The sequence below is a fragment of the Nothoprocta perdicaria genome, unplaced genomic scaffold (genome assembly GCF_003342845.1).
Source record: "Nothoprocta perdicaria isolate Ctin4 unplaced genomic scaffold, notPer1 scaffold_98, whole genome shotgun sequence".
Lineage (NCBI taxonomy): Eukaryota > Metazoa > Chordata > Aves > Tinamiformes > Tinamidae > Nothoprocta > Nothoprocta perdicaria.
Window position 1 is genome coordinate 2,662,409 of NW_020456287.1, and position 12,222 is coordinate 2,674,630.

At 36.5% G+C, this 12,222-nt stretch overlaps 1 protein-coding gene across 1 annotated transcript in view; it reads right to left on the reverse strand.

Moving 5' to 3' along the window:
* The window catches only part of FREM2 (FRAS1 related extracellular matrix protein 2), a 115,855-nt gene that overhangs the window by 30,806 nt on the left and 72,827 nt on the right, over positions 1-12,222 (reverse strand). Inside the window, exon 6 of the mRNA XM_026053334.1 lies at positions 11,262-11,513. Coding sequence (XP_025909119.1) covers positions 11,262-11,513 — 252 coding nt within the window. The remainder of the gene's footprint in view (positions 1-11,261; positions 11,514-12,222) is intronic.

Sequence of the window (12,222 nt, forward strand, 5' to 3'; positions counted from 1 at the left end):
CAAGATTTTATTTAACACTAGCCAGGAGTAATAAAAAAGTTACTGAACTGTTATTCAGACAGAACTTCACCTGACTGAAAAGGCATCAGTTCCTATGTATTTTGGAATTTGGCATACATAGTGGAATTATTGCTGAAGTTTTGTAAAACAGATTTTTTTCTTCTAGTTTCAAGATTTTATTCTCTATTTCACAACTGACAAAATAAATGATTAAAAAAAAGCAAGCAAACAAAACCTCTTAATATTCCATGCCAGCGACAATAGCTAACTATTTACCTCCTAGAACTAAAACCCTATTTTGCAAAAAAAATGATTGACTGGAATGTATTTACTGAATGATAATGTTGATTCATATACTGGTTTGGGCATTATCAAGGTCATCAACCTTTGCAGGATGAAAGACAAACTTGGCAAATGTCTGGTTTTGGCAGATGGAGAGGCTTTCAGTTCCACTTTAAAAAATCTATTCATCATTATCTTTATTAAAATGTGTGTATATTTGTATGCACCAACAAACACACGTATCATTCATTCTTACATTATCTTCTTACTGAGACTGGCCTGTCAGTGACTGTATTTTTATTTGGTTTGTGAAGCTCTCATCCGAAACATGTCTAACAGACAAACAGGATATTCTTTGCACCTTCCTGCATAATTACTATTAACTTTGATATGAGTTCCACTTTCGGGGAGACTGCAGGACTGAACTTAAGATCTGCAAAGAAATGTGCTGATTTAAACATATACTGGTCTTCTAAAATTCTAAAGATGGCCAAAGACTTGTCCAACCTCTAGAAGTTAAAATACGTAACACTTACTAAACCCAATTATGAATGTTCTAACAGTTAAAGACAGCTAAAAACATTATCAAATCCAACAGAAGTTGCTTTTAAACAACTGTTTTTGAAGGTTAGCAAACTTTCCCAAGCTTAATCTCGTTTTCATAACCCTGGTGTCTCTATACTGATGAACAGAACCTAACCCGGATTCAGCTCCATCTAACTGCAGGCACTTTGGTGAGAGGTATTTGTATGCACAGCCAGCTTGTCTCAGTAATCTAAAGAGGTATAGGCAACTCCAAAAGGTTTTCCAGTATAGCAGGCATAACATAATGACATGACAAGTGAGACGGATTTCCTACTGCAGTGAGTAAAATCTGAGGAGGTCTGGAAGCATTCACTTCTACTCACTGATTATACAGGCAGCTTAGATGAGCTACTTTAAACTAGATGGAAGGTGTAAAATGCTGCTGGTTTCTTGTAATGTATCCTAATACCAGTTTTACCCCTGCTGGAAAAGAACCCTCACACACTGCTCATTCCTGTAGTCACAGCCAAATACAGAAATGCCTAAGCCCAAAGTTAGGCGTCCTTGTATTCCAGAACCAGTTTTTCACACTTCTGGAGACATGTATCTTCAATAAAAGACACATTCTGCATGGTTACTCATCCCAGGAAACAAATCCTCATTGATGTTTTGCAAGGTCATTTTCTGCAGACCATGCTAGAAGCTCCCCAGGGGCATCAACAAAGCCAAGTTACTAACAGGGAAGCCTTGTCTTCCTCAGGTGCTGCTGGCAAACATTGCTCAATGGCTGTGGGCTCAGTTACAGCAGCTCTTTAATCTAGTAATCACCCTGGAAAGAGACCGCTGCAAATTTCATTATTCCTCTTTCAGAAATAAGAGGAAGTTTGTGACGACTTTTTGGTTGAGACCCACAGATTTTGCTGGCATGAAGCTACAGTAATCACAGGAGAAAAGTTAGGAGCTCTAGTTGCAGGTTTCTTGGCACAGAAATGAAATCTTTGTCCTGCCTTTTCACCGGCCTAGTTAGGAGTGCGTATCAGCTTGTGCACTAGTCAGTATTCAAACAGGAAAACAAAAACAATTCTCATGCTGTTAGAAAAAGTTCCATCTTTGAAAATATATCAGGAAATCAATCAGCACAAAAATATTTATTTTCTATTGGAGGCCTATGTTTTTAAAATGATATCCTTTACAGAGTACTTTAGAGAGACATGTTAAAAGAGAAAGGAAAAGATAACGTGCCACCATTAATTTCAGCTGGCAGTGCAAACAGTAGATAAGGCAGGATAGTCAGGACAGACATTAAAGAGACTCTCTTTCCCACCCTAAATCCCTTGCAATCTAAGTGAAATGTGCTGACACTGGGTAAGTCTTCATGTGAAAGTGATTTTCAATGATACACGCAATACATATATATACACACACACGCACACATATATACATACACACATACGCATAGACACAAGCACCCACATATTCACAAACGTCTCTATATATGTTTGTGTCTGTGTACAAGTGTGTGTGTGTATATGTGTGTATACACATATCTACTCAGGAGGGGGGAAATAGCAGAAAGAAATAGAAATTGTCACTCACACATATAAACACCATGGCTTTATGGGTTTAGACCATGGTTTTTCATCCCTTGCTTCCATGCATAGTACAAGCAAAGCTACGATGTAAACATTATGAGCTGTCAAATTGAGCTAGCATAATTCTGTTGTGGTGACACAGAAGGTGCAAAACTGCAAGCTCTGGAAGCCTACTAGCTTGTTCTGATACAGTCCAGACAAGCTAGTGCAACCCTGACTGCAGAGTAATTGTTAATACAGCTAATTACTCTGGTCATAACAACACACAATCACAGCCAGATTTCCTTTGGGCTTGCCCTGGCTCGTACCCAGGCAGCACATATATCCCCACATCAAGCTGACTTGCATTTCAGTATCTCAGCTAGAATTAAATGACTGAGCTGGAGTCAGTCCATATATAACATGGGAGACTCCACCCTTCAGAACATGGAATGAGTAGGTGGGATGTAGTTAGATTAGTTAAGAACAAGAGTTCCATTATATTTGAGAAGATATGTGCATTTAATTGCTTAATAGCAGCAAAGATAAAACTGTATAATATCTCCCCATATATGTATGTCAATAGGAACAAGAGAAAAGCTTAACAAAATCTAGTTTATTACAAAAAGTTTATATTATTAAATTATCAAAAATGACTTTTACATTGGCAACTAGGTAGTACCTACTACATACTGGACGCTGTGCAAGGAAATGAGCAATTGCCAAATTGAATTTAATTTGCCAAGTCATTTATTTTTATTGAGTGCTGTAGGAGTAGGGGTCAGGATTACAGTCAGAGCTCAATTCAGCAGAAGGTACCTTCTGTGAAAATGCCAACAGCTTTTTATTTAACATGGTCAAAACAGGTTACTTTTCAAATTTGTAGGTTGTAAATCTTAACGACTTTCATCTTTAGCACTGTTGTCACAACTTTCTCAATCAAAAAATAAATTTACCTTAGAATCAAAATCATTAGTTACAGCCAAATTATCACACTTGCGATTGCATTATCTCAAGCAAATAATGTCTGCATTTCTATTTGTGTCAACAGCCCATTTCTGCTCTGTATCTTAAAATGTTTTTTAAAGGAATGCTTTAATATGTAAAAGTACAAACTTAAAACACAACCCTTCCCAAATCCAGTTCTGTTTGTAAGAAAAGTAAACTGAATTTTGCAAGCCATAGATGCAAAGGCATACATTTTTTAGCTTGCTTCATCACAAAAGTAATTCCATTCTATGCAACTTATTATTTCAGTAGAGTAACAGTGTGAATCTAGACCAATAACTGCTAGAAACAGCTGTTATATTCACTTATATGTTATATTCACTTTTAAGCAATTCACATTGTATGCTATTTCAGTACAATTACATTTTAAATCACTTTTTATTTTAAAGTGCACCCATGCTTCGTTTCTTTGACACAGGGTGCCATCACAAGGCTGACTTAATGCCCCAAAAGGCCTGAAATCCACATCTGACCACCCTGACACATGAATAAGTTAAATCAAATGTGAGCAGAGCAGCACAGTAGAGGAAGGAGACTAGAGCCCTGCCTCTGAGAGCTGCAGTTAAGACAGCCGTGCTCCTACCCACCCTTTGCTTGTCTACTCTTCCCTTCTTTCGGCAGTTCCACCTGGCTGCAGAGGACAGCCTGCAGCCTGCTTCACAGCCTGAAGAACTGAGGTAACTTTGATTTTCTTTAATGTCAGGCTGCAGTTCATAATGGTTTGGTAATAATTAGGTGGGCTACAGAGTCATGTCCAAAGCAGGGACAGGAAAGACAGCGGAGTATCAGGAAAATGTTCCTTGCTGTCCCTTTTCTGCACATTACTACAAATGCCTGCAGGCAACCAGAGAATTATTTCCTTTACCAATACAAACAAAAAGATAAAGATTAATAGCTGAAGAAATAAGCCCTTTGGAATTTGGAGATAGACCCAAATGTGATGGATTTGCCTGTAGCAACTATCTCGTTCACGTAGTACTTTCCTCTTGGCTAGACCTCCCACAGTACGTGAAACCAATTCAAAATCATCTAAATATTTTATTTAAAAAAAAGAATGAGATTGTTTTTATAGAAGCGGTTTAGGAAATGGCATCAGCAGCAAATTCTCAACAAAATGATGAAACAGAGGAAAGTAGATAAATGAGATGGCTTGGAAGTAGTGTTTAAAGATACCACACACAAGGTACCTCACAAGCAGGCCAAGCATCAAGGAGCTCCCATCTGTGATTCATACATGAGATAGATAACTATTGGGAACTCCTACAAACACAGAGGTAGGAGAAGCTGAATGCTATTTTATAAATAAGGTTCCATAGAGATGCAGGATGTAACCATTTCTCAGTAAAATGTGTTTTTCTGCGTTTATTTTAATTCAGTAATCAGTTTACTGATCAAATCAAGAAATATAACCACAAAATCACAATGGTACACTCCGTGAACGCTTTCTTTATAATATATTGCAATAACACTCATCTAAATCGTAACTATGATCTATGATCTTCACTATACTAAAGCCCAAGGACATATTCATGAACAATTACCTTTTCTCTCCTGCTGAGATTGCTGAATAGCAAGCAGTAATAGTAATGCTTTTGAATGACATACCCATGTCTTATTGCTTGGAAATGAGAGCTGATGGAGAGAAAATCATGGGCATTTGTTGGCAAAAACAGAATTATCCGATTTTTTTATAAAAGTGATTACATGTTAAAATGGGTAAGGTTCCTATACAATGAAAGCCATTATATACCGAGGAAAACAATATGCTAATATTCTATCAATCAAAATAAAGTCTGAACTGTGCCTTTTTTGAGACTGTTTCTTAACCAAATGAATTTAAAAAATGAATCTTATCCTTATGTACTTATGTCTAAGTATCTGACACAACAACTTTTCTCTTGAAACAGTAAACGTGTTTTGTTTCATTGAGTTCATTTAGTTAATTCATTTAGTTGCATTCTTATGGATATTCTGCTAGATATTATGTTCTTCTGCTTTTATGGATACAGAGACTTTTCTGGATTGTCCACATTATAACACAGTATGATAAATTCAATATGCCAGTTTTATTTTTAGAATTTTGCATATTTACTATTCAATCACGATGCTGATTATACTGAGCTTGCTGACAGAGAAAAAAGATCTGTAGGATTTCCCCTTCAGATGCAGTGAGAATTCGGTTGACCCACTAATGTTTGACAAGAAAAATATGTAAGAGATTTTCCACACCATTCGTAGAAGCTAACCTTGAGAAACAAACCTTCTCAGTACAGAAAGAGAAACAGAAAAGGACATGAAACGACACCCTGCCTTATCTGACAGCAAAGCAGAAATGGAAGGAGAGAAAATATATTCTGCTGAATTTTAAAAGTTCTTGAAAGTCCTTAGACTTTTGACTCCTCCTCTGGTTGGAGGGAGGAGAAAGTACTGTACATACTACTTGTCAGGCAGTAATATGAGATAATAACTTTTGAGAATTTACATGTTTTAAAAGAGAACTGATCCATTAAAGCACCATGGTGCACTGGTTACTTTGTTATTCCAAGAATGCTTTGGGGCTTCAAAGACTGATCAGCAAAATGACAAAATTTCAATACAAGCAGCTTCAGGCAGAGCAAAACCATTTGGAGAGAAAACAAACAAACAAACAAACAAAACACTTAAATGCACCAATACATCCTAGAGAACTATATTACCCCAACTTTAAATACAGCAAAGACTTGAAAGAACTGCTAGACCCACTCCCAACAAGCACAAGCAACCAAGAACAATTAGAGCTGCTTGCAGGGCATTCATTACATTTTCAAACAGTTATTAATAAAAATAAGAGCTATTGTACAAAGATCAAAGCCACCAAAAAAAAAAAAAAAAAAAAAAAAAAAAGAAAAAAGCTCCTGTAAAACAAGAGAGATAAGAACATCCTTAATTTTGAATGACAGTGCATTTTCAATGCTTTCCATGTTCTCTTCAGTGAACTCTTATAAAACACATAGCCTCTCATATAAGGCTAATGGTAGCCTCTGGCAAATGACATCAGTACATTTAAGAATGCAAGCTCACTTAAATTATTCTAGATTTAACAGGAAACAATATTTCTCTACAGCTCATGTAATTTCTTCTGCTTATTAAGTATTTTTATGTGCTTTGAGTAGAAAACTCAGAACTGGTTCTCCATATTTAAATACTCTTCTAAAAAGAACTACTATAATGCAAATAAAACTGGTATAATCTAATCATTTAAGAATCTGAAATAGTTAAGGCTTACTGACATGCCACTCCAGCAGCTGAGTCATCTATCTTACAAGAGTCATATGAAATAAATGTGATAAAGTATTGTTTGGAGGTCATACTCTCTCTTCCTTACACATCAAAGGAGATTATAAGATTACACTCCTAATTGTTAAGCAGCTAAAGTGAAGATGAGATCAATCTGTGGTTTATAGGTATATAAACTGTGAGTATGTATATAAATATACATATATAATTATCAGTTACAGATGATACTAGAAACCCAAATCATAAATACATCCTGTTGTCCCTATAGAACGTTCTACCATAAGATTTGACATAAATTTATTTCTGTGACAGACAGCAAACAGAGACTTTCCAAATTTTTTAAGGCTATCATTATAAATTGAACATTTTTGATTGTGTTGAACTGGTGATAATAACAAAAATAAAAAATAAAGAAAACTAGGAATTTAACATGTGCCCTAAGTGGCCATCATCCCTTTTTCCCCTTATTCGTTACAAACAAGGACACCTGCCACAGACTGGAGGAAAGGGGAGAGGTCATATGGAGATTTTATCTAAAAACAGGACAAAGAAAAAGTTAAAAGCTATAGAGAATTGTAAGTGCTGGAACCATCAGAATTGTGGCAACTTGTAAAATTGGAAAAGGGAGAAAGACAATATCTGTATAGAGGATGAAAGAATGACTAGTTTGTTGTTCTGATTCTCTCTGGAAAAGGGTGAAGTGTACTTGGCCAAATTTGATTGTGGTCTCTGATATAACATTGGACATGCTTTGCCTAGAGTGTTTGGGTTATAATTAAAATTGGACAAACAGACTAACAGAGACTGATTCAGCTGTCAAGATCAACCAGTCACCCATTCAGTTTAAAGTTTTGGCAGATCCATTCTCAAGAAGGAAAGGTCACATTGGATCACCTCTCTCAGAGGCCAGTGGAATAAAAGAGATACCAGGTAGCTGTGTGAGACAAGGAGATTCTTCTCATGAACGATGTTACTAACAGAATATTTAATTATCAGCAGCTTAAAATTTGTCTCAGTGCAGCCACTGAAAGTTAGTTAATTCTGTTTGTCTATTGGGAGGCTTAATGTAAAGCATGCATTTACAATCTGGCACTGCACTGCTGATTTTCTGGATCTTTTCAGGCTATTGACAGAAAACCTCGATATGGCTTCCCTTCACTACTCAAAGCAAGTTGTACAAATTCTAGTGGCTTCTGATTTCTGCAACATGGCCTAAGGATTTCCACAGTTCACTTATCTGCAGGGTGACTGATACGACGCGTTGTGAAGAAATCTTGAGAAGACTCAAGAATTCATTTGTTCCATTTGACCTCTAACACTGTTCTTCTGAATTAGCATGACCAGGTCGCATAATCACATAGTTTAATTATCTGTAAAAGGATATGAGTGATGTATTCTTCTGATGAAATATAAAGAATAACATAAAAAAGCCCTCCAACATAAAACTGAGTTCTTTGCCTTCACAGTTTTGATGTTAAAATTTCAGAAGAGAGGAGAGGATGCAGAAGTCTGAATGGCTGCTTGCCTATCTAATATGAATGAAGTGGAACAAATGAATTTAATGTACGTCCTGCTGTGAACAGCATGAGGCTTCAACAATTCCTCTAAGGCAAGAAGAATATTTGCCCGCCCTGCGGTAAGGCTGTGTGCTTTCATGGCCACACTAGATACTAATAGCATGGAAATAAAACCATTTGGGTGGATAGTGACTCATAAAACCACTTGACATGCACAAAATAAATGTAAACATTAACCTCTCAGCTGCAAACTTTCAATCCTGCATTCATCACATCTGTCTTCTGAATGTGATTACAAACCAAAAGTTTAAAATTTGCACTAAATACACACAACAAAACACAACAAGCAAGAAACTGTGCAAATCAGTAGCTCAGCACTCAAGGATTTTGACTGGTAGAATGCAGAGCTGCCACTGCAGGCCTCCTTGCAGAGACTACTTAAGTACTTTTATCAGACTTGTTCCACACATTATCTCAGCACTGTTATGTGTTGGAACCAAATCACAGGCTCCAAAATGAATACTAGCAAAAGAATTTTGTCTGATTTTTTTCTTCATTTATGTGAAATGCCATCGGAGTCACAGCTTCAGTAAGAAAAATAGAGTGCTTCCAGTCTGATCTTGCTTAGCGAAGTGCTTGGGAATTAGGGCATTACTATAGAAGATTGCAAATTCAGGATTTTCAGGGTCTGAGACCAAATCCCAGGACTCCTCACTCCAACAGGAATGAAAAATGCACAGCATCCTGATATCTCTTTTCCTGGATGCATAATACTAATCTGTTAATTGCCTTCCCCAAATGAGCTTTATGGTGAGCTCTGTACTCTCCCTGTGGGATAGGCAGATCTTGATCTCACCAACTTTATTTAGCAGCACAGCACAACTACGTAAGTCAAAATTAAAACATTCTGTTCCTTGGAATTTCTTTAACATACTTTGGTTCCACTAGCAAATTGAGTATCTCTCATTTTCTGTTTATTGTCATGATTGTATAGCAACTCTAATTTAGACTCTAGGGACTTTTGCTAGAAATAAAAGAAGAAATGACTTTGATGATAGGTATTGAAGATGAATGTTTCCTAATTAAATTGCAATGCAATTGCTTCAATGCTAGTGGAGCTAATATGATGCTGATAGTGCTGACTTGACTCCCGTAGGAAAGACCCGATGTAGTGTTATTAAATTTGACCTTTGCTGATTCTATCTTCTGACCTAAAGAAGGTGATGCATGATGTTATTTCAGCCACAGTGTTTGTAGAAATCACAGCTTAATGACATAATTGTCCAAATAAACTTTTCTAGGTAGAAAATGAATTTAAACAAAGAAATAATAATAAGAATAGAACAATAAATAGGGAATAAAGAGACTAACAGGGACTGCAGAACTTAGTAAAATGTACTATGTTCTGATTCATTATTATTTCTTATTCAAGGTCAATCTAGGTTAAAATGAGTGTAGAAACCCAGGAGTGACAACATTTTAATCTAGATGATAAAACAGTATCTAAAACTGTTCTATCACTGACAGTGAGGTCCGTGTTAAGATGGGAGACGCCTTAATCACAATTCTCCATTATTTTTCACAGTCTCTTGGGGAAAAATTTCCTACCAATCCATGAAACTTTCAACATATTTTTGAACAGGCAGGATTTCTTCAAATCTGGGTAATCAGCTTAATCATGGGCATATTTTATACGTGTGTATTACCCTCCTGATATTTTACACTCTGTGATCTGAAAATTGTGAAGTTTATGAATTCAATAAAATTATTCAAAAATCAAGTTATTGTATGAAAACTGTGGGGACAGACATGACAACAAAGTCAGATAAATGTGGCTGTTCTATTTAAGCCTGAATTTGAACATTTTCTTTAACTTTACAAGAAGCAGTATTTAAAACTGCTGCATCTCATTAATTCTATATCTGCTTACTCGAATGTTCACAGAGAAAACACAATCACCTCTGCTGCAGGAATTATTCATCAGCAATTTCAGGTAGACCAAGTATTTATGATGCAATTAGATGGGTGTCAACTTCCAGCCTCTAAAAGCTACTTTTTATATCCTTAATTAGGGTGAAATCACTGTGTGTTCAAATAACAGTCTATCTTGGCATCAGACTTCCAAAGAATGCTCTACTATGTAATTCCCAATGTCAGTCCTCAGGAAATTTGACAGTTTCACAGTCAGTAATTTATAACCTCATGGAGGGGAATAAAAGCTCCTCAGTATGTCTCTCCTGATTTTACAGTCAAGGGGTTAGCCTCCACCTTCCATCAGTTCCACGCATAAATGAAGGCAACTGCACCAGGAAACCTTTTTGCTGACACTCCTTGAAACAGATTTACTCCACCAGTGCCAGCAAAAATGAAGAACCTTGAGACTGCAATGGTATTGATAAGCACTTGTCAAAGCAGATGGTAATATATCATGCACTTGTCCTACTCTTCCTGTGTTTCAAACTTCTAATTCACCACCAGATTTTTTTTTTCAAAGTAATACATTTAAATTATTGACTACTTGAGCAAACAATCAAATGTTGTCAACACTCCCTCACTGATGAGGATTTCTAAAGCAACATTCCTATATTTCTATTACTTGATTTATTGGAAGCACATAGAAACCATACCTGGACACTTCTAGGCAAACACAATATCAAATGAGAAGAAATGTAGTCTGCCACTCAGCAACTACTACATAGTTTCTGCTTCATCACTAGCTCTTGGCTGACCATTGGGAGAACACTGATCAATGAATCTAAACGTTTTGTGGGCACAGCCTCAAAATCTTACATATAAGGACTGCCATGGAGTGTGACACTTTGGATTACACCTGTTACTACGGTAGAATGAAGAGATGCTTTCCCTTACTCCCAGTTTGCTCATGTTACTTGCTCAAGGTTTAAACTATCTATACCATATACTTAAAAAAAGCCACACAGTTTTCTAATAATATTTTCTTATCTCTTAATGTTTTCTACCAGGGGAAGTACAGAAAACAAGTTCTACATGGCAGTTTTAGTGTGATTATACTTGCAACTTCTGCCTTGCAATAGTAATATCACCTTGCTACTATATGCCTTACCATCATCCTTGTCAGGTAGAATGGTAACCCGAGTTCCTGGGAATTCTGCACCGATTCTTCCACCCATTGGCATGCTTAGCAAAACATCAAAGGTTTCAGCCTCTTCATACAAGGAATCATCTATGATGACTATGCGACACATTTTTTCTCGTTCATCTTTGTCAAAACGTAGAATGCTGTTGTGATCCTCAGGTCTGGATATATAGTCGGAGTAAGAGAGCACAGAGCTTGGGGCAGTGCCAGATGCAGTTCCTGTGGCATAAAAGGTAACAGTCATCACAGACAGAGCAATTCCAATGATCCTCTCACAGAGGCTGAATTTTATTTTCATTATCTTTTAAATTTATTAGAGAAAATGGGCTGAGATCTCTGACCAGCCTACATTTCTGAACTCTCTGGAAAACTACTTCTACTGTGCAATATGTCTACAGAAGATCCACAACTCCTCAATTTCATCAGCAGCACTTCAGCTGGAAGGAATTTTATAGTTTCTCACAGGAGACACAGACTGACAAAGGCCTACAAATTAACTCCTTTAGGGTATTTTATCAGTGGAGGTTGCTAGTGGACAAGAAATTAATTATATCTAGATACAATTTGATAAAAAAGAAATTATTTTGATTCAAGATCACCTCATCAAAAATGTTGCTTCATTATACAAATGAAGCAGTGAGGGAAGAGCATATGTTATTAGAAAAATTGGTGGGGAACTGGTGGGGAAAGGGTGTAGTTAATGGAAAACTGGTGGAGAGAGGAAGGAAAATGATAAAATTATATCAATTAGATAGTACTATTCTATAACCATTTTTTTTTTTAGAAAGAAAGAAACAAGTACAGGCTGCCATGGGCAATGACTGCAGTGTTTTCAACTTAATTTATTTTCAGATAGTAGGAGTTGTATATAGAAGTACTGAAAAATGATAAAGAACATAGATCACATCACCTCCCAACAACAGGTAGC